The sequence below is a fragment of the Synchiropus splendidus genome, chromosome 1 (assembly GCF_027744825.2).
Source record: "Synchiropus splendidus isolate RoL2022-P1 chromosome 1, RoL_Sspl_1.0, whole genome shotgun sequence".
NCBI classification, from domain to species: domain Eukaryota; kingdom Metazoa; phylum Chordata; class Actinopteri; order Syngnathiformes; family Callionymidae; genus Synchiropus; species Synchiropus splendidus.
The window spans coordinates 55,642,412-55,667,734 of NC_071334.1; the positions used below are offsets into that span (position 1 = coordinate 55,642,412).

At 42.3% G+C, this 25,323-nt stretch overlaps 2 protein-coding genes across 8 annotated transcripts; both read left to right on the forward strand.

Moving 5' to 3' along the window:
- The first annotated feature begins 5,806 nt into the window (after nucleotides 1-5,806).
- swi5 (SWI5 homologous recombination repair protein) lies at nucleotides 5,807-10,527 on the forward strand. 6 transcript variants are annotated; one of them, XM_053885239.1, is made up of 8 exons: nucleotides 5,807-5,981; nucleotides 6,164-6,212; nucleotides 6,285-6,388; nucleotides 7,251-7,345; nucleotides 7,413-7,460; nucleotides 8,241-8,286; nucleotides 10,026-10,114; nucleotides 10,307-10,527. In XM_053885239.1, the coding sequence occupies exons 1-8, from the start codon at nucleotides 5,896-5,898 to the stop codon at nucleotides 10,393-10,395; spliced, it is 606 nt and encodes a 201-aa protein (XP_053741214.1). In that variant the 5' UTR covers nucleotides 5,807-5,895; the 3' UTR covers nucleotides 10,396-10,527. The 6 variants fall into 6 exon arrangements, with proteins under 6 accessions (XP_053741214.1, XP_053741205.1, XP_053741249.1 ...); XM_053885230.1 differs by lacking the exon at nucleotides 10,307-10,527 and having other exon boundaries at nucleotides 10,026-10,299; XM_053885274.1 differs by lacking the exons at nucleotides 7,413-7,460; nucleotides 8,241-8,286 and having other exon boundaries at nucleotides 10,355-10,366.
- On the forward strand, nucleotides 10,527-24,624 carry slc27a4 (solute carrier family 27 member 4). Of its 2 annotated transcripts, none has more exons than XM_053885207.1 (14): nucleotides 10,527-10,763; nucleotides 14,259-14,420; nucleotides 15,498-15,708; nucleotides 15,783-15,966; nucleotides 17,751-17,909; nucleotides 17,986-18,055; nucleotides 18,187-18,278; nucleotides 18,686-18,795; nucleotides 18,875-19,084; nucleotides 19,157-19,283; nucleotides 19,369-19,506; nucleotides 19,616-19,780; nucleotides 21,184-21,330; nucleotides 21,443-24,624. In XM_053885207.1, exons 1-14 carry the CDS (start codon nucleotides 10,747-10,749, stop codon nucleotides 21,598-21,600), a joined length of 1,950 nt encoding a protein of 649 aa, XP_053741182.1. In that variant the 5' UTR covers nucleotides 10,527-10,746; the 3' UTR covers nucleotides 21,601-24,624. The 2 variants fall into 2 exon arrangements, with proteins under 2 accessions (XP_053741182.1, XP_053741191.1); XM_053885216.1 differs by lacking the exon at nucleotides 10,527-10,763 and adding an exon at nucleotides 12,277-12,640 and having other exon boundaries at nucleotides 21,443-24,623.
- The last annotated feature ends 699 nt before the right edge of the window (nucleotides 24,625-25,323 follow it).

Here is a 25,323-nt window from a genome sequence, read left to right on the forward strand (position 1 = left end):
TTTGGGCTGTGGGAGGAAACCAGAGTACCCAGAGGAGCCCACACCAGCTCAGGAAGAATGAATGCACTGCACCAAGAACAATCCAGGTTTACTCCAAGTGTTGTCTCTGGAATCAAACCTACAACCTTCCTGCTGCGCTTCTTGGACTGGAAACAGCATTGAAAAAAGGAAATAAAGGAAAAACTCGACTAAATCACTGTGCATCTGCTTTATCTAATGAGCTGACAAACAGCTCGCTGGTTTGCTTTATCACAGCGCGAGAGTCGCTGAGGAGAATTGGGTCACATGCGTCTGGTGGTGTGACTGCCTCTTGTGAACAAAGTTGACAAAAAGAAGAAACAAATACATGGATTAACGCCAATGCATTGCATAAATAGATAAATCCGTTCATCTTCAGACTCAAATCTATGTCTTTGAGCTTTAGTAGCCGCCAGTGGGTCTGACAGCATCCGTTTTTGTACAACAATAAAACCAAGCAAGGTTCGAAAGTCTAAACTGGGAGTCAAATTGGATTGATATTGATTTAATTTGAGCTACAACCATTGCTGTGCACTGCAGAACTTGTAATATAAATTTAATAAATGTATCTTTATCTTTATCTTTGTCTTTATCTTTATCTTTATCTTTATCTTTATCTTTATCTTTATCTTTGTCTTTATCTTTATCTTTATCTTTATCTTTATCTTTATCTTTGTCTTTATCTTTATCTTTATCTTTATCTTTATCTTTATCTTTATCTTTATCTTTATCTTTATCTTTATCTTTATCTTTATCTTTATCTTTATCTTTATCTTTATTTATTTATTTATTTATTTATGTACCTGCACGCCATTGCAATTTGATTTGGAGAAGTTATTCCACAGTTATAAATAGCTAGAAGGCAGTGACACGTCGCATACCTCCACCAAACCACCCATTTCCCCCAGACTCAGATCTTAACATTATTGCCGAACATGTATTCGATCTACTTAATTTGCGTTAAATATATTCTGAGTCCAATTTGCTCAACTAGACAGCTGGTGGCAGTAGCGTAAAAGGAGCTCTATTAACGCATTCTGATTGCAGAACCTTCAGAACTTTGGCAAATCCACATTCTGTAACCATTGATCAGAAGCCCCAATTCATCAGGATATTTAAAAATCTACTCTTGTAATGTGGAAAAAAAGATGTTAAAAATGGATGGAGACGAGAAAAAGGGGTTTCAAAATGTGTTAAAAACATACAAGGATGTTGAATTATATATTTTTTAAAACAACGCACATACACAAATAATGTTTTACAGTATATGTAAAGTATGCATATTAAAGTGTGAAAAAAGATAGGATGTTAAGAACTCACTTTTTTTCTGAAATATATTGTTGTGTCCTTTTTTATATATACAATGGACCACAATTTCTATCTTTGGTGCCAGCTTGGCCTTTTTTGGGGGCTTTTTTTTAAGAATAATTTGTCATTGGGAAATAGTGGACTGGTGGCTTTTTGGCTGGTGTTTGCATTCTCAGAGTGTTTTTATAGTCACCACTGTGCTCCATCCAGTATGGCATGCTTCCTGTTGTTATACAACATTGGGTGCATTGTATACTGAAACTTATCCAGTTTTATATTCAATAAATGAACTACTTTATCCTCTTACAGAAAATCTTTACACTTGCTTTCCTCAAGTGTCCTCTTTGATATATTGCTTCAGAGAAACAGCAACATATAGAGCAGATAGTTACCTGCCTTCAGGAGTAGAATTCACACTTTGAATTATCTCCCGGATCTCCCGCTCTCCCAGTCACTGCTCTGCTTCCTCTGGACCTTAACTGATTCTAATCCTACACATTAGGATCAGCACAATACACTTCACAATACAGCGCAGAGATTACGGTTAGATTCCCATTCATTTAAATATCGGCAGCCTGACATGAAGATGACGGCGTCCTGGTAATGGAGCACTGACAAAGTCATTTTAATCACACATTCTATTTCCGTCACTTCAAATGGCCTGATCTGCGTCGGTTGTGTTGCATTTATTGCCAGAAGAAAGCAATAAGTCATCTTGATGGCTCTGCTGTTGCCGGAGGAAAAACATATATTACTTGTAAGAGTAATGGCGAACAGATATTTGCTCCAGTTAGTCTGTGATATTGAGATGCACCATTACTTAGGGCTGCAATTTGCAGTGCCGACTGTCATGTCGGAGGATTTTAAGCATGGCACCATGCGTATTATTGTGCAGCCTGCGGCCTTTAACCCCATGTTTCAAATGAAAACGATTCTGAATTGGAGGGGAGGAAATTCTGCAATGAAATTGCAAAATGGCAAGTGAGAAGCATGAACGCTGACAGATATCTGACTGTATTGAAAGTAAACCAGGGTAGAAGTGATTGTGAAGAGATCCCAGTCTCAGTCTTCACCTGACAAAGAAGATGGAGACTGAAGGATAAGTATCAAGTGATGATGCACTGACCTGACAGATACAGGCGACGGCTATTAAAGCAGCACAGAGAGGCTAAACTGAATGAGTCACACTGACGCAGGCTATTCATGGAGTAAATTAAAATGTTTGTTTTTTTCATCAAGTTCATAAAAGCAGCTGTTTTTTTTTAACATGGCTCAGAAGGCACAGACACATGAAGGTGCAGTGGGCCTGATGGCAAACATGAGCATGAAGAGATGCTCAGTGACGTCACTGGAAACATCACAGAGGCTTCTGCCATGAAAAGCTCTCAGACCATGATGTGCCGCTCTCTGATGTAGATATATTCAAACTCCCACTTATTCCTGCATGACTCAAGAAGGATGCAGCAGGGAATGACTATCATGAGACACATTGACTCGACTCACTGTAAGCTGAACTCCACAGCTAATGATGGTGCTTGAACACATCCTTGAAAACAGTGGATGGTTTGACTTTAACTTCACCATTGAGGTTCTGTTTTTGGAATGAATTAAGTTTTATGAAAGGGTCTGGGTATTGGAGAGGGCGGGAGGTCTGGGGATAGATTGACTTGCTCTGTCCCACTCCTGGGACCAGGGCTAGAGCTGTTGTTGGCTGTATTCATAAGTGTAATAATGGCCTTTTCACCATCCTTTTAGAGCTTTTCCAGCAACATCAAGAAGGCAAGACACCCACGACCTGCAGCCACTTTGTTTCCAGCATCCAGCAGGTTTAAAGCTTGATTTCAGGCTACTAACAAAGAAATATCGCCACTTCAGATCAACAAAACTATTTTTTTTTTAAGGAGAAAATTTAGTTACAATTAAAGTAGAACAATTATTTTATATCATTTTTTCCCCAGAGAATCTGTTGTTAATATGGTCACCAGGTCTTTCAGACTCTATATATGCCTCATTCATGTTTAAAACAAATAACCCCCCATTATCTCAGAAGAATAAAAGTTACATTTAATGCTCTGCACCTGTCTTTTTGCTTGACACCCCTGCACTAGAGTCACTGCACTTAGTGTGGGCCCTGAGGAAGCTGTATTTCCCACCACTGAATTCCTACTTTTTGAGCTACCATTTGGTGGTACATGACGTATGTGCTGTCATTCTGGACATGATGGACAGTTGTGTTTATAAAATCTGAAGTGTGTATTTGTGCTGTTAAGGATAAATATGTATGGCAGGTTTTATTTTTTGTTAATTGTTACAATAAAACTTGCATTAAACTACCACTTGATTCCCCACATTGCCTGTAGATCGTGTGGCTATCAAAGAGACACCTCCCAGTAAAGTCCAAGACAGGTTTTATTTTAATATTGCCTCCACATAAAACAACAGGATACAAACACAAAATGTTCCATTTAGTGTCATGATGGAACATTGCCATTCTGTTTTTGCATGGCCCACAACTTAAGTGACGCTTTAATCCCTTTGTCCAAGGGGACTCTTGGATTTAATCATTCATTTTTGTGACTCGCGCACCAGCAATGTTTGTGTATCTTATGTTGTGTGTATTATTTAGAGGCATAATCGCCTCCAGTGTAAGCAGAGACGTAGTATGGCCTTTATAGCTGCATCGATGCTTTATGACATGGCTTGAATCGCCCCTCCATCTACTGCACATAACACTACACACACACACACACACACAGCTCTGACTGATGCATCTTCCAGTGGTTCTCCCTTCTCCCTCTCCATCTTCTTCTGCTGTAGTGTAATCTCTTGTGCAGTGTGTGTGCGTGCGTGTCTGTTTTATGGTCAGGGGCCATAATTTCTCTGGCAGTGGAATTTAGATGCAGTACAGCAGAGTGGTTGAGATACCCATGAATTATGAACATGATAGATAGAAGGTTTTTCAGCTCACACTACAAACTTCCTTCCCTTCCTCCTCTCCTGCCCTCCCTCCTGCACCTCTCATTGTCCTGCTGTTCACCCCATCCTCTGATGTTGAGGTAAACAGGAGCTCAGGTGGGCCACAGAACTCATTGTATAGTTTGAAAATCATCTGGTTTCTCGTTGTGGGCCGAAGCAGTGTTTCTTCTAGGGCAAAGCAAAGTAATATTGTTGCATTGTTAAGTTAATTGAGGTTTGTGCAGCTACTTGTTTGCTGTCAGAATACACAAAGTTGTTCTTAATACATGAAAACATTTTGATCACTGCAAAGAATTGTTACTTGAAAAGTGTCGCGGGTACTGCTCTTCCAGACGTCCCTCCCTTCGCTCTGACACACATCTCAACAGGAAACCATGCATTCACCATGCATGCAGTGTCAGGAGCGAAACATCCAAGTAGGTCAGGGGTGGGAAATTCATGGGCACAGGCTTCAGTTCCAACCCATCCAGACGACACCTTTTCAGCAGTCATGTGTCTATACACTGTAATCACTTGATCATCCGTCAGGTGCTGCTTGTTTCAGCTGAAACTTCGTCGGCTGAACTGTGTGCGCTTGACAAGTTAGAACAGAAATCTGCACCACCCCGGGCCTTCGAGGACCGGATTATCCAGGTCTGATGTAGATGGACTGAAAGTGGCTGGGGATGCACCTCCAATTCATGATGTAGATGTATGTGTGTGCTGTCATTGTTATTCACTTCATACAAGAGCCATTATCAACCGGTGTGAAATCCGACCACTTCTAAGAGGAGAAAAGGCCTTCTGCTTGAATTTTTTATTCTCCGCTCTCTCTATCTCTGTGTAACACCTGATGAATAAACAATGAACCTGAGGACAAAACCAAACAGAATGGACTTGATTTTATGCCCTTCCTCGTTCCTCTCCCTTATCATCAAGGCAAAATCTAGTTGCGGGTTTTAAGAGCTAAATCTCCAAACGGACCCAGTGAAGCATTTCATTTAAAACTGAAATATATGCGGTTTTGAAGAAGAGGGCGCGTGTTTGGAGAGTGAGTTTGACCTTTTGCTTCAGTCATGCACCGCTGATTAAATATAAAGTGCTGCTGGATTTAATGGAGGACCGGTGCAAATAAATCGCGCTTAAACACACCAGGATGAGCTTCAAATTATTTCCAGATTACGCAATATTCGTTATTAGTTAGGGGTTATGCGCGAAACACTTTGGAAACTAAAAGGAGAACAGCAGATGTTTTCAACGTGCTTTTAGCGCCATCTTGTGATCAGATTGTGCGCTCCTTCACTGCCTTTAAACTGTATCCTAAAACTGACTTGAACAGTCATTCAACATGTGATATTATTTTTCAACCCTTTTTGAATACATTAGAATTTGATTTTACTAAAGCATTTGCGTTGAAACCATCGTATTTCATCGTATTAAAGCGATGAGATGTCACGTGTCATTTCACGCCCCTCCTCTCACGATGATAACCAATGGCATTTGAGTGGTACTTCCGCATGTCTGCCGCCGCGAATTGTAAACGTCCTGTTTGTCTGTAGAAGAACATAGTTTTTGCACTTTAAAGAGCAGTAAATTCTAGATTATCGAGACAAAATGAGCACAGCTGCACCCCCGGAACCTCACTCCCCCACTTGTAACTCGACAGTAGCGGCCACTGACTTGAAAAAAGTGCTGAAAAGGTGAGGCTCGGTGACTACAGAATATTACCCTTTATACTTCCCACTATGTGTGTGTGCGTCGTCACGCTGTGCATGCAAAACAAAACATTTGTATTTGGTGCATGAAAACCTTGCTGCACCGTAGCTCTCTGTGCTCTTGTGTGTGCGGAGAATTGACCTTAGACTGTTCCCTTGTCTTCAAGAACCCCATTTTCAAAGTCTCGTAAGGTTCACTCAAAGTTCAAGTCACCTGTAAGTAGACCTCTTGTGATACATCTACACATACATCCATTCCATACTGAAGTAGCTCGAGTGTCTTTGCAGCTACAGGTCAGTGAGGTTGCTCCAGTCAGCCCTGAAGAGGAGCTGGCAGAGCTGGAGAGGAAGCAGGAGCAGCTGGGTGCAGAGATCTCACAGCTTGAAGCTGAGTGAGTGCAGCTGTGCTTTGTTGCTTTGTCGGTGTGCCGCTGGCATCGGTAAAGAAAATTTGCATGTACAGGTAGTGCCTGGATAAAATACCATTTGTACAGTGGTACATCGGTTCTCGACCACAATCCGTTCCAGACGCCCGTTCGAGAAGCGAATTGTTCGAAATCTGAATCAATTTTTCTCATTACAGTTAATGGAAAAAGAAATAATGCGTTCCAAGCCTTAAAATAGTCTTTTCTAGGAGTGAATGTAGAGTGTCTGCTGCAGGTGCACTGTTCCTCTATGTGTGTGGCCGCTGCATGTGGGAGGGGTTGCCGAGTGAGTGACGTCTCTCCAGAAGTGAAGAGGTGCCCGGTGCGTGTCCAGCTCTGAATGTGCACTTCTGTGCAGTTTGGCTGTGACAAAGTCATAAACCAAGTAACGCTCTGTCCCAGACTCGCCTCATCCCTGTCCCAGCTCCAGCCCACAACAGGACATCAAACCCTGGAGTGAGCGCTCCAGCCTCGGAGGTGTGGAGAGCGAGCACCTCCCCTGTGACACTCTACCACGGTCCAGTGTGGAGACAGGAAAGGTTTTACACCTCAATATGAAGAAAAAACAGTCAGTAAATGCAGCTAACAGGACACGTCTGCATACAGAGGCTGCGTTTTACAGAATAACAAAGCGCGCCGTGGGTCAGCTGATCGGTCCGCGCACGTTATGTTTTTTCTGGCTTCTTTCGGGGGCGTTCGAGTTCTGGATTTTCTTTCGAAATCCGAAGCAGTCCGGGACGTTCGAAAACCGAGGTACCACTGTATATTGAGATGATTTGTCAGATGTCTTTTGTTTTAATACAGCATTAACCTGAATTGTCTTCCTTAGAGGGTATCGAGTTGAAGAGCTGGATCATCATATTGATATGCTGCACGAGTACAACGATATCAAAGACATTGGCCAGTCTCTCCTCGGTAGAATCGGTAAGAAATTGCCCGCCGTCAAGAGCCTTTCTATTCAATTAGATTTCCTTTATTCTTCTTACAATAGCAATTGCAGTGAGAATTTTAAATCCAGACATGGTGCATCAAATAGGAGGTGAGTACTGTTCATAATTGATTTAGTCCAGTTAATGTGCTAGGGAGAATAAAATGGTTGATGTAAACTTTATTTTGTGAGCTTAGTTGTGCATTATGCTTCATTGATCAGATGTTAATGTGTCTTAGAAACTACAGGACGTTGGTGTTTAAATTCAAGTCTTGTAAATTAAGAAAGTGTTACATACGCTACAGTTTTATGTTTCTCACATTCTTCAATTTTTGATGTGCTTCTATTTTTCTACATTTGAATACCCATTGAATGTATCACAATTTATGCATCTCACAAGATAGTGACTATTTATACCAGTGTTAAACGTACAATACACTGTCTGTCCCTGTGTTACCTTACTGTTCATATTCAATTGTATGCTCATAGATTTAGTTTAACTTCCTGTCTAACTGTGGCAAGGATACACTCCAGCCGTTTATCTCTGACTTGGCAAAGGTCAGGTAACTCGGCATGAAATATTCCTCAATACAAAAACCAATGTTAGTCAGCTTGGTAGTGCATGAAGACGTTTTAGATCTTGTAATGCACAATAACGTGTCATTAAAATAACAACCTTAGTCTGCTAAGTAGGTAGGACAATGACACCTCAATCTGGATCTGCCAGTTTATCATAAAGGTAGCTCTTGTTTATCACATGACATGCAAATACATGACTTGCGTGAGATGGAAAGCCTTTTTGTCTCATAACTGTGGGATACTTAGGATTGCTGCTGACTTATAAGTGTGTTAACCAAACTTCTGTTGATTAAAATATTTCTTTTTGTGTAGATCAGTGGTGCTGCAAAGTTGTGGGACACCTGTGTTCAATTGTATGGTATGTGTGAGTGTGAGGGGCTATGCACTGTAAAAGTGTGCCAGAGAGAAGTTGGGGGAGGGGTGATGTCAAGAAGTTCATTTTCTTTTTTTCTGATGTTTGTGCTTACACACTCCAAGGAAACATTCCATGAATCAGAGCCAAGTCGCATTATGGTCTTTGCATAACTGATGCAACATTGACTCTTCTTCTCTCTGTGTGTGGTAAAAATATGCTCAGCCTGAAGCAGTTTCTGAACCCTCGTCCTCATTGTCAGATATTTTTTTTCTTTTTTTCACTCTCTCTGTTGCAACATCTTGTTTTTCACAGGTGGGTAAAGCAGTGAATGTGTAGATTAAAATTATTAGGTGTTACTTGGTCTAAATCACCACACACAAAACAACATAACTTAAAATGAAAATTAAAAAGTTAAGCCTGCTGTGCTCAATCACTTCATAATCTTTGTCACAAAGATACGTTTTCAGCTCTTGCTCTGTTATTTGCCACTCAAAAGAAATTAAATGTAAATTACTTATTTAAATTCCCGTCTCTTGCTTGCTCATACATTGCAAGGTCAGGATGGTAAAGGCCTCTCTGTGAGCATAGACAGCGTTTCGCTTCTCACACAATAATGGTCTTTTACTCAGCTCGCACACATTTACAATCTCTGCCTGTCTGGCGCACAAATACACACTAACACCATCTCACTCTCTCAGCTCTCCCTCACCATCTCAGACACACGCACACTTTTACAAAGAGACTACACTTGAACACTGGCGTGCTGTTGTACTGTACAGCGAGTGGGAGGAGACGTGTGGTCCAATTGTAGAACCAGTGAGGAGATGTGAGGAAGTGCCCTGTTGTAACCCCTGGACACAGCTGGCCCCTTGTCTCTCATTTGGGCTGTTGGTATTAAATTGCATTCAACAAAATGACACACTGATCAGACGGTGTTGGATATTTTTACTCTCTGCTGTTTGTTTTGAATGTGTGTGTCAGTAAATGTTGATGACAATGAATGTATTGTTCAACTGTGGCGTGAGGCTTCTCAGTAGCCACTTAACAGGGTTTCCTGTAAGGGTTTTTTTATAATCTTATTCAGTGCATTTCCTCTGTGTTGCCTTGCATTACAATTATTTTGAGAAATAAAGTGTTTCAATTTGGCAAAAATTACAACCTATATACATATAGTGGTGATTTCATTTAACCCTTTCTTGGTCTCAATTGGTCTTCATCTGTATCAAGTCATTTACAAGTGAAACAAGTTGGCCAGCACCTTTAAACTCAGCTCCCCTTTACTACAGCAGCACACACCCTCAGTAAATCCCATTCATTTGCATCGCGGAAGAGGAGCACCAGCTGTTGTTTGTATCAGTTGGAGAATGAAAGAAACCTCGTACTATGAATAACATTATGAAATGCCATACCAGTTGAATAGAAGCGTGAGACACAGAGTCTGGCTTTCATTTGTGATTGAATATTTGTGTTTTAATTTTGCCCCTCAGATCTAAAAAGTTAAGACTGACCACATGCTCCGTCATGTTTTACTGATTGTTCCGCCGTTATGACAAAATAAGCTGCTTAAAGGGAAGTTAAAAGTGTGAGTTAGATGTTCACCCTTCCTACGTCTTCTGTGTGATTCACATATTTGAACTCTGCCTGCTCAGTGTCTTGTGGGCTGTTTGACAGGAAGAACAGGGGGAGTTGACCCTGTTATCGGCTGCAGAGACCTAAACTCATTTTTGCTGCATGTGTTTCAGCCGTTCTCAGGGGAACCACCACACGAGAACTCTATCACCACTTTGGCCTGGAACTCGAGGACTGAGGCGAAAATTGACAGATGTAATTGGTGAGAATGTTGCTTGGACATTTTCTCTGAGTTGGTTTACACGTTTCGTTCAGACATCTGATCATCCCAAACATGGCTGTTTTACTCTTTTTTTCCTGTTAGACTGAGACTCCACAGTCATCCGTTTGTATGTAATCACACTGTATTTATTTTCATGTTCTTATTAAAATTATTTTCTTCTCTTCTTCTCAGACATTGTTAGGTGTTCATTTTTTAAACAGGAAATCTGCCTCTTCACAGGATATTTCATCAATAACATAGACCTCTGCCATTCAAGGTAGAGCTGCAATGACTATGCTGCAAAAACTCAGTCTTACCAAGTTTGTCAAGTCTTCATTTTTTGTCAAAATATTTTAGCCCACTTTGATTTCAAGGTTAAATAAGTGATTAAAATCTGCCAATAGAACGAGAGGGAAAAGCAACATATTGAAGATTGCATTGTCTTAAAAGAAGTCCCTCCGTCTTGCTGTAATGTCACGCAACGTCTTAAATCAAGGAGGGATGAGATATTTTGACTAAAAATGAGGCTTGACAAACTTGGAAAGATTTTGAGTTTTTACAATGTAGTCGATGATTAAATTAGCCGCCGACAGGTTCATGAGTCGTCTACCTGTGACGTCTTCGCTCTCTTCATGCAGTCCTCAGTAAGGTAAGACATGGCTGAGGCTACAAGACCCAAAACTTTCAAAGTATGGAAACATTCCTCATAGGACACATTAAGAGACACTTACCTTTCACACAACATTTTGAGCAATTTAATTCAAAGTTCCAAGACAACATTTAATGCTAAACAACGCATAGCATATATTCATTTTTTTTCCTTTTTAAATTACCTTTTACAACACCATTGTTCATCAACCCATGTATACGTCATACATGGGTTGGACAAAATAATGGAAAGACCTTAAAGCTAAAAATAGTTATTTGTTGCAGCCCTAATTCAAAGATATAAATAAATGGAAGGGTTTTTTTTGGTCTCACCATAAGGTCCTTTCAAAAAAATCAGATTCTAAGATGTAACAAATATGGCGTTAGCCTTGGGGATATTTGAATTTAATGTGTAGTTTGTTTTTTTGTTTGTTTCTAAACTGTCCCTCACTGACTTGATAAATGTGTAGAATGATTGCGGGTATTGTATTGTTGTCATCATGCGGATTTGTGTGATTTCTACAAAACAAACAACAACAACAAACAAACAAACAAAAAAAAAAAAAAACCAAACATCTCTTGAGAAATGTTAAAATGCCACTGTCAATTTCCTAGAAAGTTTCCTGTCTGTCATCACGCGACCCTGCAATGCAAAACTGGACAAACACTTCCTCTGTTTGCAAATCATCAGCCCCTCATTGTGTTGACAGCATTGATCAGTGCAGGGTCGGGGCGTGTTCTTATCTGTCTCCGACACTAATGGCTCTGTCTTTGAGTGCTGAAGATGTCATTTGTAAGTTTACATAACGTCAGATATAACCAAAGATGTACCTGCGAGCTCATTTATTGCCGTTTCCTTATCAGGATACGACCACAGCTGAGGTAAAGGCTGGCACATATGAGGCTTTTTATCTCCAGAACCAAGTCTCATCTGATAACCTGTTCCCTTGACATTTGGACACATATCTCTTAGGTATATTCTCTCTTTATTTTGTCAGTGAAATCACTCATTTGGTTAGTATTCTAATGACCAACATGCCTGCAGTGTCAACTTAAACTGGTTTATTAACAAACAATTGACACCAGGTGTACTTTTTCAACACATCTTTTTTTATCTTAAAATGCCTACTTTGTACTGACAATGCCAATATATATATATATATATATATATATATATATATATATATATATATATATATATATATGTTTGACATATATATATATGTTTGACAGTAATGACACACTTATAAGGTGGGTGGATGTTTGACCCTCCTCGTCTTCCTTATGACATGTTGAAAGACGTGCAATGAAGATTGCAACGTGGGGCAGAGACAGGTCTCCATCTCACAGCCGGCTCCTCCGCTGCCGCGTGTGTTCCGTGTGCTCCGGAGCAGCAGCACCGCATTTCCCCTTCTCAAGTGCCGCAGACCCCTCCCTGCCGGTCCAGGCGCGTGCCTTCCATCGCGGTCGCTCATTGGCTTCTCGACACGTCACTCGCACTATATTCCCGCTACGTTGACGTCGGTGGGCGGGATCAGAGCGGAAAATTATAAGGTCATTTGAATTACTCCTGCTGGCGATTCTTATCAGCCACAATGTGGCCTGAAATTGTATCGAGGATTGCTTGACAATAGAGGGACGATGACTGTGGGGTCAAAGTCGTCCTGACTGGCAGGAGGATCTGAGTTCCGAGCCGCCGGAGGAGGAGGAAGGAGCGCGCTGGTATTAACCACAGGAGGGGGATCCCGGTGCGCCTTTAGCAACGAGGCGAGCGGCGGCGGAGGGTGGACGACGGGCTGGCCTGTAAGCCGATCAACGAGCCGCACGTCTTCGGGTTTCTGCGCACCTTCATGCTGTGACTGTGCGGAAAAGAGGAAGGTATGTGTGGCTCTCGTCACTGGCCTGAACCGGAGGTGACCGCGCGCCCCCGCGGTGTTGGGCTTGAGATTCGCTACGAGAACGCGAGGCAGACCCTTATCAACCTTGCGGGCGACGGCTTCCTGCACCTCCCAATGAACTGGCGTCATTTAACTGAAAGCGACCTGAATTGTTTGGTCTCATTGAGCCTCTGCGGCGGCGCCCAGCAGGCGCACTTTCGCCCGGCCGCCACGGACACAGCAGCCGGACGCGTTGCTCCTCTGTCGCGCCGATTACCGTGATAACCTCCATCAGGTCAGACTGAGGCTCACCAGCTGGAACCGAAGGCCCCGTGTGGAAACACGCGTGGCGCCGTCTGTGGACGGAGCTTCTCCTTGATTCAACAACCCCAGCCGCAATATGATGCCGCTTAATTTCCGGTTGCAGCAGCAAACGGCACACATTCATTACACCTCCTAATGTGCTCTGCTCCGTGTCAGTGCGACGTGCTCACCGACTAAGACAAAAAATGTATCAGTTATTTCCGGCTTCATTTTTCCTTCAGATGTACACATATACTGCCAAACAGGCGGGGATTTCAGAATAAAGTCGTGCCCTCGTCTTCCAAATGAAAAATCTTTGTTTTGACTTTACAATTCTGCCAACATCATTTCCCTACGCGTCCCAGCAACTGCCACATCATATAAATATGGCTCTCTCTGAGACATTGTCTCAATGAAAATAATGCATGACCTATATCCTGGTTCATTATTTATGATGTGCTGTATGATGGGTTAGTTGATTCATGATTCAAATCGAAAAGTTTGCATCCATTTTAAGAAAAAAAAAATCATGTCAGAAGCATTTCTATCCACAGACCTTCAGTGCCTTGCTACTTCATGTATTCTGGCTGCACTTGTACATATGCTCTTTATCAATTCCCAGCTTAATATTATCGCTACCTCATTTGGCGCATAAAAAAGTGATGAGCAAAGATATCAGTTACTAGTTGCGGATCGTCTTTCTCACTCTCAGGTGACTCCTAAAGCCGACCTCAACACTTGGTATTTTCTGGTCTCAACGGTCTCCATGGATCACGTCCTTGGCGCTTACTTGTCTGTACCCTGGAGGTTTGCTTCATTTAAGCATCCTCAGCATTTTTGCACTCAAGCGCATTAGAGAGGATATTATGAACCGTCATTCAAAAAAGTTACATTTTATCTGCTTTTTATTTTCTTGGGGTTTTTTTTTTCATTCATGTAGTGTGAAAGTCAACAGTTTTTATTTTGACATTTTAATTTCATTTAGAACAGTTATTTATTCTGTCAATTTGATATTATGGTTTCTCACATATTTTAAATCTGTATGGTTTTCTTAAAAAAATTTAATGCATTGAAACATGTAATGCCACTTCTATGTCTTGTTTTCTCGCTGTATGAATGTGGAACTCTCTTTTTCCTTATCATTATCTACATTATCCCCACAAGACTTGTCTCTTATTGTGTTCTGTCTTTGCTCAGTATTTCGTCTTCAGCATTTTTTGTTTATTTTTGTAATCACATATCTATTTCATTTCAGATGATATAATGTCCTTCGTGTCAATATATATCGCTTAATTCTGAATTGTGTCTCCCTCCAGGATGATGCGTCTTGCGTGTTGCACGGCCCTGCTGTTTGTGCTGAGGCTGCTGGTGGGCTTGCCCTGGTACCAGGTTTTACCTGCCATCCTGATCTTCTACCTGGGCAGTGGAGGTTGGCACTTCCTCAAGATTTTTGCCAAAACAATCGGCAGAGACTTACAGTGAGTATTCTGACGCGTGTTGTCTTGAAAAGTCTTTCACAGTTCTACATTTTGTCTCGTTGAACTTTGAAGTTCTGCAGGTACTCTGTTTGAGAGAGGACAATAGAGGGGGGAGGTGGAGGGAAAACCTTTAACTGTTACCTCAAAGGCAAATATTTACCATTGTCGGTCACCGTGGCCTTTCTTTTACTTCCTTTTTTTGTCAGTGTGAGTGGTCAAACAAAAACGACCTGCTGTAACCTTTTGTAAGGACAGTAGTCTTGAATGAATAAACATGTTAATCTTATAACCTTAGTTATTACATGTGATAGCGTGATGCAAAACCCAAGCTTTGACAGCAACCTGCTTTATCTGTGAGTTGTTTGTGTTTACGTAAACTGGTGGGTCAGTGTATGCATATGTCATTCATTGTGACATGAACAGTTGGAACTAAAAACCGGAATTGTTTCTTTTTTTTGAATGAGAAGACGTGCTGTAGAATACAACATGAAAGCAAAGTGACCATCCAAAACAAATATGAACTTAAGAACCCCTGTCTGGTGACGTGTGACTCAACTATTGCTTGAACATTTCCCTCTGAGGTATTAGTTTATTTTATTTTCAATTGTTGTATATTATATTTGACTCACACCCTGCCTTACACAAACTCAGCAGCAAGATACAGCAAATCTACTTATCTTTAAAATTATTTGTTATTTTTTGAGGGATGTTTAGCTTTGGCTTTCACCCTCATAATCACCTACTGTAGTGTGTGAATCATCATGGTAGATTTTCCTTTTTTTTTTTTTTTTTCCAGGTGAGACTTTGCCCCTCACACACACCCACCGTGACATTTCGACTGTAAAGTTATAGTGCTGTTTTTGTTATCTTTGGCTGGAGATGTGTTGGTAGCTGTCAATGATCAATGTGTTTCCTTCTCAGTCTCTGAATAGCCTCACACTGAAATTATACTTTTATATGACTGCGAATGCCTTGTTATTGATGCTATTTGTCAGGGGATGTGCATAATGCTGTGTGATAACATTAAATTGGCTACCAGTATTCTGTGTTCATTTTAACGTTCTTGTCTGTCTCCAGTGCGGCAAGTGTGCTGTTGCGTGTGAAGATGAATGTTAAGCGCCACCTCAGAGAGAAGAACACCATTCCAAAGATCTTTGCTGAAACCGTGCAACGCTTCGGGGACAAAACTGCTCTGATCTTCGAGGGAACCGGGGAGCGCTGGACCTTCAAGCAGCTGGACGAATACTCCAACAGAGTTGCCAACTTGTTACTGCAGCGCGGTTTCAGGGTAATTCAAACTGTCTGCCCTTAAGAGCCGTGCAGATTGGTTGTGTGCTTGATGTTTTTGGGGTTTTGCTCCAGGACGGTGACGTCGTGGCCCTTTTCATGGAGAACCGCTCCCAGTATGTGGGCCTGTGGCTGGGCATGGCCAAGATCGGAGTGGAGGCCGCACTGATCAACTTCAACCTGAGATTGGAAGCACTGGTCCACTGTGTGACCATCTCCAATGCCAAAGCTGTGGTGTTTGGATCGGAGCTCACCGACGGTAAGGAGCACGGCTGCTGCCTGCGGATTGTGCTGACAGTTGCTCCTCTCTTGTGATGAGAGGAGGACTGCAGTGAGAGAGCAGCTGAGGTCATAAAAGATAGATGGCGTCTCCTGAGTGCCAGTCAATACGCTTTTAAAATGCCTGATAAGAAGGATAGAGTGATGAAGAGATGAGTCCGCGTTGACAATCGGCGGAGTTCAGGTCAGAGTGCAGTCAGATAAATGGTCCGAAGGTGAGTTGATGAGCAGAATGGTGTTGAATCAATCAACTTTGGCACAGTTTCTGAACATAGTCATCAGGTAGTCAACATGGTAGCTTGACAGCTGCGTGTTGGGCAAGTGACAGAGAACAGTGTTTGTGTAACAAACTCCTTGATACAAAAGTCAATGTAGGCTCAGTAGAAGGTCTTTGCAATACAAGAGAATGCATGAATGTTGGAATGTGGTTGGAATGTAGACTACCTGGGCAGGTTGGAGTCAACAGGAGCCCACTCTTCTGAAGTATTTGTTGATCTGTAGAAGGTCAGCTCAGGTGTGGTATGGGAGCCACACTCTGTGCTCAATCCCTTAGCTCAATCAGCAGCGTGTCATACTGACTCTCCAGGTCCTCTGTCCAACACTGCAACCACTTATTCATGGATGAGATTGGAGGCCAGTTCACTTGCACTTTCATCTCCACACAGACCTGCAATGTTGAGCCACGTCTTGTTTGCTGCATCTTGGCAGAGAACTGTGTTAATTTGGCAATCACTCAGAAGTGGAAGGAGAATTTTAGGGGTGACTTACTTGAGTGTACCAGTAAAGGATTTTAGAGATGGACACTCGCGCATCATGTAAGTCAAAAGAGGATGTACAGCAAATCGGTATTTTACTGTCTGTAAGGTTTGTTTCTCTGTTTACTCCATCAGTTATATTGATAGTGATATGTACTTAGTAATTCCAATCGAGGTATTTTAAACACTTATGTTCGACTGAGGTGCAGACCTCATTTTTCAGTGCTCTACAGGATATGGAGAGAGGAAAGAAGTACTGTCAGGGACTTGGATGTGAAAAAATAAATTGTAAACCATTGCATTGCATTTGCCGCAAGTCCAAGTGTTGACCTGAACAAAACCAACCATATATATATATATATAAAGACAGTGCAGGCCGCCATGATCAAATGACCCGTTATCAAATAAGCCGAGACACATTTTAACCAGCTGATAGCTAATCACGTTTGTGAGGTTTGGAGAGTGGACCTGATTGAAGTCAGTGTTCAAACTGCAAAGTTCCGATCTTATCACTAACTGTAATTATTTTCAGAGGGGTGCTTTATTCTTGGTGCTTGATCTTGGGTTTGCTACGTGTCGTTTGCCTTGAAGTGATTGAAATGTTTGGTCGAGTCAGCAATCCAGCTAGCATTATTAAGTGTTGAGTAGGTCTTTAACTTGTTTGAAACTTTAAATTGCTCATGCAAAGCTGACATTATTTGTTTTTATTTGAATTCATTCTAATATTTATTGTCCCGTTGCGATCATGTTTTAGCAGCAGATGGATGTTTAGAGGTTGTATTGACACAGGCAAGCATATCTTTCCTCTTTACTCTATGACTATACACACACATAAGATGAATGTAAAAAATGAAAGGCAAACATTGTGGATTTTGTTTCTCTTTTTACTCTCACTGAAACCAAAAAGCAAAAAGTATGATGGTTTATTCAGATTCAGTATTTTATTCCTAAGAAGTATAATGAATCATGTGCAGTTCATCCTAATAAGTCCAACTTCTTCTCGATGCAGCTGTGTCTGAGATCCACAACTCCATGGGGAAAGCAGTGCAAATGTTCTGCTCTGGCGATTGGGATCCAAAACGGGTCCCACAAGGAACCGAGTGTCTGGAGCCGCTGCTGGACGCTGCCCCGACACACCTCCCCAGTCGCCCTCAGCGCTGTTTCACAGGTAATAAAAGAGTGGGTAAAGAATGTTCAAGCCATGTTGGTGTTAAAAATCTGTAAAAAACGATTCTTATTTTCAGATCGCCTGTTCTACATTTACACGTCAGGAACCACTGGAATGCCGAAGGCCGCCATTGTTGTGCACAGCAGGTAGGAATTCATGACGCACAGATAATCTGCAAGAAGTTGTTTTTGTGTCACTATACTTGGAAGGGGGATTTCAAAGTGCTCAAGACCTGTTCTTTCTCGCGCTGACTGTGTGGTCTGACCCTGGGTTTCAGGTTCTACCGCATGGCATCTTTGGTGTATTACGGCTTCAGAATGAGATCCGACGACGTGCTGTATGACTGTCTTCCGCTCTACCATTCCGCAGGTAACTTTCAGTCCCGTCTCAGCACCATGAGAAAAAAAAAAGGGAATTCTAGAGCCGACTTAAAGTAGAAAAAGATAGGACCCTCTTGGATTCATGCTGATAAGCTCCCTATCTTGAATTGATTTATCTAGTGCGTAATGTAAGCTGTGACTATGGCTCAGTTGTACCTTTTCCCTTTTAAATGTAATAAAACCATAGACTTTTTAAGAGGGTGTTTGTCATTACAAATAAAAGTAAATAAATGCATAAAAAAATGGAGCATAATTTCCGACCTGAGTTTCGCACCTAGCATCTGCTCTGTTGGCGGGACCAGTGTATTACTTGTACGACTGTATACTACTACTGTAACAATCTCACATCAAAGGTGTGAATGTTGATGACAATCATTATCGTCGTCTTCTCTGCAGGGAACATTGTGGGAGTGGGCCAGTGTCTCATCCACGGCATGACTGTCGTCATCAAACGCAAATTTTCAGCGTCTCGGTTCTGGGACGACTGTGTCAAGTACAACTGCACTGTAAGCATCATGTTGATTTGGGAAACCATTCGGTTCTCCTTTTGAAACACTGACCCTCATATCCACCTCGGGTCTCCAGATTGTCCAGTATATCGGTGAGATCTGCCGCTACTTGCTGAACCAGCCAATACGCGACACAGAGAAGCAGCATCGCGTTCGCATGGCTCTGGGAAACGGCCTGCGTCAGTCCATCTGGGAGGAGTTCATGAACCGCTTCAACATCCCGCAGATCGCAGAGTTCTACGGAGCCACAGAGTGCAACTGCAGCCTGGGCAACTTTGACAACAAGGTTTGTGTCTCGTGATGTCACTGAAGAGATAGCGCTGCAGGTTTAACTGGGTGGCTCCGCTCGGGTTCTCAGGTGGGAGCTTGTGGATTCAACAGCCAGATTCTGCCCTTCATCTACCCGATCAGACTGGTGAGAGTGGATGAAGAAACCATGGAGCTCATCAGAGGAAGTGACGGGGTCTGCATTCCCTGTAAACCAGGTGGAGTCTCCGACCTGCTGCATCTATGGCGTCATATTATAGTCTCCACAAATGCTGACTTGACCTTTGTCTCCATCTGTCGAAGGCGAGCCTGGTCAGCTGGTCGGCAGGATCATTCAGAACGACCCTCTGCGCAGGTTTGATGGCTACGTCAACCAATCGGCAACCAGCAAGAAGATCGCTCACAGTGTCTTTAAGAAAGGAGACAGTGCTTACCTCTCAGGTCGGTTTGCAGTTCACTCACACGCACCTACTCATGCTCACACCTACACACACACACTCTCCCCGGCTGTCAAATCCACTGAACTGACTCCTGACATGTCTGTCATCAGGCGATGTGTTGATCATGGACGAGTGTGGGCACATGTACTTCAAGGACAGGACGGGAGACACCTTCCGCTGGAAAGGCGAGAACGTCTCCACTACTGAGGTGGAGGGGACACTTAGCCGACTGCTGGAAATGAAGGATGTTGTCGTCTACGGCGTAGAAGTGCCAGGTAAAGACGCGCACGGCAGCATTTAGCCCTCCTGCTGTTTTGGAACACTCTCTTACCAGCACTCAAGGTGACAGCAATTATGTAACTATGGCAACCAAGCAAAACAGACATCTAAAGATCAGGTTACTGATGGATCCCCTTGTTACCACAACGCACCCCCCTCCCAGGCTCTTTTTGTTTACAGTGCTGATCTCTACAACAGTCACCTTTCATTCTGCCTTTAACGTCTGTGCTGGAATAATACAGAATTTCTCTCAAGTATTGAAACATCTTAACACCCAATGTAGGCGTAGACAACAGAACAGATCCTGCTTTTGCATATTGTGTCATCCAGCAAACCAGGACTCGACATTTTTTCAGCTTTTGGGTTTAAGTCTGGCTCCAGTTGTTTGTTCTGTCATTTCGCTGCTTTCAAAGTGACTCTGTTCCAACTCAAGCATCTAGTGATGCTGGTAACTGTAAGACCAAGAGACAGAAGGAACAAAGAAAGTTAAACTATAACTGATGAGGGAAAAAATGGCAAAAACAAAACAGTCAGAGTGGAACTGTGTGTGAAGAAAATCGTAACCATTTACCTGATTCGGTTCAGAGCATGTCTGCGTTTTCTTTTTTCAGTTTGAACAGTGTGTGTGTCTGTGTGTTCCATTCATACACATGCACAACAAGAGACAAGAAGAGCAGGGCAGTTGTGAGGGCTCCAGTGTTGGTGAACTACAGTCTGGGCAAAATGTTCTAACCAATTGTTTTGTCTCTTTATTCATTAAAAAGAGCATGAATTTATTTTCGTCACTGAAATAAATCTTGCACTAGCATTATTAGCTGTGGGGAAAGGAAAGGCAGACATTCACAGAATGGGAGAGAAAAAGATCTGAGAGACAAGTGAAATTTATCATTTCATTCTGTCATCGTTTCAAAATCAACTCCAGAGGGGCACTAAGTACAAGAAATGGGCACTGAGCTACATTTTAATGTTGAAGTGTTGAAGGAACCTGGCTGCTTAGATGGTACATCATTCTAATGCTTAGGTGATGCGTGTTTAAATATTAATGGCCAGTCGAACACAGTCATACTACTTTACGTTTAACAGACCAGTGTTGCAAACTTCAACTTCCAAGTCAGGAGAGAGTTGAGTTCTTGGAAATCCATGAGTCATTGGAGGAAGAATGGAAGTGTTCACTTGCCATATAGACCCATTTATATCGTCCAGAAATGTGGAAATGGAAGTGGTCTTGGTTCCAGCGACATAGTTGTGTATGTAAACGTTTGTTTACATCCTACATATATCTGGCTGCATGTGTGTCTTCCATCCACTCACTGATGGCTCTGGGATCTGTCAGTCTCTCTAAGTTTCAGTTTTAAACAGCCTGTCTCGTAATAAATAGCACTTTTTTTTGATGACGCAGGTGCTGAAGGAAAAGCTGGGATGGCGGCCATCGCTGATCCGTCTCACTCCTCTGATCTGGAGAAGCTGGTGAAGGACATGGACAAGGCTCTTCCCCCCTATGCCCGGCCAGTCTTTCTCCGCTTCCTTCCAGAAGTCAACAAGACAGGTATGTTGCCTCTCCTCTGTGTGTGTGGGGGGGGATGGTTGCAAAGGCTATGATTTAATGTCGCATGATACCATTTTATCTGACGTCAAATCCTCTCTCTCTTTGTCACCAGGAACGTTTAAGTTTCAGAAGACGGACTTGCGCCGAGAGGGTTTTGACCCCAGTGCAGTCAGTGACAGACTCTGCTTCCTGGACTCCAGCAGAGGGCGCTATGTGCCGCTGGATGACGAGATTTATCGCTCTATTGTATCAGGGAAACAAAAATTGTGATGAGCAGACTGACACAGACAAACACAGGAAGGTACAGAGGTGTGAGTCAGATTCCTGGATGGAACGCCTCTTCCCGGCAACCCTCACTTTTTAATTTCCAAATCCACAGAGCTTTTCTTGATCCCTACGAGCAGACACGAGCGTATCCGTCCCACTCTGCTGCCTCAGCGAACGCCTCTTGACGTTCTGGCAGATTTCAACCGGCCTGCAGTTCTGCTGCGGGTGGACACGCGAGGATCTGGCATCCAGAGGCTCAAGCTTAAATCTGGAGACTCCTAATGTGATGACAATAGACAAACAAGAAGGACACGACGAGGACCTAGTCTTTCCCTGATTTTGTTATTTAAGTTGTACCATGACGTCTCCTGCACAATAACACAGGTTCCTTCATTTGTTTTTAAGGGAATGATTTAAGGATGTGAAGCCGTTTGGAAATGGCAACTAACTTGAGTGCAGTAGTTCTCGCACCCACACCAAATACGTTTTGTTTACATATTTAAAGAAGTGAATGTTTTCCTTATTTATGGAATTTTAAAGTTTTTGTGAGATATTGCATTTCATCATCTGCTGGAGAATCTTCAAGCTCCTCCTCTTCTGTGTTGTTGTGCAGGTTTGGTCCTTAAATGTACTTTTCATGTGTCATGTGGAAGTGAAGGAAAAAATGACACCAGCTGAGCCCCGACAAAGATGGCGGTGTCGGATCCAAAGATTCAGTAGCGGGAAGACAAAAAACTACCAACAGATAAAGAAGTCATTGTCCTTGTGTGTGTTTGTCTACTGTCCAGGTTGAGCAGCTCAAACGTTCGCCACCATGCAGAGCACTGTGCCTTAGTTCATCTTTACGGTTTTCACTTCAGGAACACCTCAGTCAATTCAGTGTCTCTGCCTCTTCTGTAGATCCATCCTTCTCGCCTGCTGGGGACACAAATGTGAACATGTTTTTATGTGTTTAAAGCAATGAAAACTGACCAATGCTCAAATACATTGTGCTGCTTGAATTCAATGACATAAATGTGCTGCCACTCTTCCGTCCTTCATCGGATAATTGGAGTGAGATGACCTTGAAAGTACTGGATCGTATGTAAAACTCAGAATACCATTGATCAACTCCTGCTTTCAAAATGTTCTGCCTCTTTTTGAATTCTTCTCCTAGTTTGTCATGAACCAGTTATTTAAGAATTGGTGAGCAGCCATATTTATCTTCACTATTCAGCATTTATGTTTTTCACTGGAGCGGTTGTTAAGTGGCCGGGATGAGGATCAGCTCCTCTGAGCTTGCACTGGTGGAGGAGATCACTTATCTTGGGGTCTTGTTCTCGAGTGATGGAGGGATGGGGACAGGCTTAGAATAGAACCGATGCTTCCTGGGCACCTTGCTTGTGAGGTGTGTCCTGCTGGGCACAGGCCTAAGTCACACTGACGCGGTCATATCTGTCAGTTGTCCCCAACACGCCTCAGTAAAGGAGAATCTGAGCCTCTTAACTTTGGCTCCTGACCAGGCACCAGGTGTGGAAGACAGTGGATGTCGGTTATAGATTTGAAAGCTGTAAAACAGTTTGGTTCACACTGAGTCATAATCCCTACTAAGTTCCTACCGTCTCATGAAGACACCTTTAGCTGTGAGCAAGGTTCTCCAGTGCTGTAGAGACTTTGAATTCAGCCGTGAGAGAAGAGGTGAAGACCGAAGTGATGTCCTAGGATTCTTATTTCTTAGTCAAAGTCAACGTCCATCCCATAAATGCAAAAATTTAATTCTTAATCCTCTATGACTCCTAATAATGCCCCAACATTTGGTGTTCACCGTCCTCCTTGATCCCACTTAGAACTTGACGTACTTCATTTTTGACTGCTGCAGTTGGTTGACATAGTCTGTGTGTGCATGTGTGGGGGGGGTCGCGCGTCTGCCTCCACCTTCACCCCTCCTAACTGTACTGATTCTGTAATGATGAGTGTTTGATGTTTGATGTCCACGTGTGAATCGGATGTTTGACCAATTGACGCACACAAATGACTTGTGTGAACCCAAGGGAACAAATGGGCTGTAATGATGCTTCTGAATGGTGGTGGAACTCTCAACACCAGGGGGCGCATGACTAAACAGCTTCATATAAAATGCACTCAGAATAAGACGTCTTGCAGTTTTGTTTTGTAATGATCATTGTTATTTTGAGGGACTGTTAATTGTGTGTCGATTGTTCGTCATTTATTTGTTTGTGTGAGATGTTTGTGGGTACAAACTTTGGAAGACAATCTAACAAAGCCATCGGGGACAAATTTGAAATTGCTCTCTCTGTTTCAAAATCTGTGTTAACTGCTGAAGGTGAGACCCAATTTAACGTTGGTACTTTGCTTCTATTATAAATTGACACATGCGGTAAAGTGATGTCACAACATGACTATTCTTATATAGACACGCAGTGAGCAGTGATTGAGTGAGGAAGCGGTGTGTTTGTGTCACCTGTGCGTGTCTGTGTTCTCTTGCTGGCCCCAGGCAGTTATCAGAAATGTCTCTCCCTGCATTTTTGCACTTTTTTTTTTTCCTGTCTTGGTCCTCAGGAAACATCCAGTAACGCTCTGAAAAAAAAGGAACAAGTTTGTACAACTAGTGTGAAGGTTGTTTTCCCCCCCTCCCTCTTCCTTCTCTTAGTGCACATGATGTAGAGGGGGTGTGTGAGGTGTGCTGAGAACACACACTGATGTCCTCGGAAAAGCTTGATACGTTTGAAGAAAACGACACAAAATCTTATTATTAATAAAACTATTTAAATTGTGACTCATGCTCCGAGAAGTTTGTCGACTTCAGTTTGATCAAAGTCATGGCTCGAGGGCTTGATCTGGCCTGGTGCCTCGCATCAGGCGGCCTGTGGAAGATGGAAGTTTGCAGAGCTACCTCAAAATTGTGCTACATCTGTATGAATGTGAGGCGCACACTGAAAGTGTCTATGCTGGCTTTAGTTTCAAGAATTCTCGGAGAGACATGTGGTTCACCCTCTTTCATTTCCCATTTCTTGTTAAAACGATTAAAAAAAGTTGTTCAATGCTGACAGTGTAAACATGTTGTACATCAGACATGGGCAAAGTACGTTCCACACAAGGTCAGTTAATAACCTTTCGCAGAACAAATGGAGCCCGGGGCCCATTCAATAGAACTGATTCATTAATCTTGATTTCATTTGTGATCAATAACAATATTTCATCTGCTTACATGTAAACAAAGCAAAACCTTGTGACATGACATGAAATCATGTGATCATTGCAAAGATATTTATTTGTCAGTGAAAAGTCCAACCAGCAGCAGAACCGGGTGCAAGTCATATTCATCAAATTTACTAAAGATAAAAATACTCTTGATGCAAAATGTTGAGAAAGTTGGAAAAACTGAATACAATTTTGAATAAATCTAACAAAACCATGTCTAAATATCATAAAATAAAAATAATATATTTTATTTAACCTCCAAAAGTACAAAGTCTAAATGAAAGTATCGGCATAAAATGTTCTAATTTTCAAAACTACTTAAACAGTTTTTACTGTTGGAGGGGAGACAGCATCACTTTCTTTCTCATTTTTTCTTTTCAAAAAAACGTCTCCATAATAGTTAACTATCACAGATTTGCAGCTGTCAAGTCAATTCAGTGACACACTACTGCCACCATAAGTGGCTATTGTATTAAAACGGAGCGTCTCGCAGCCCAAATGTGTAAAACAAAAAAACTTTCAGCG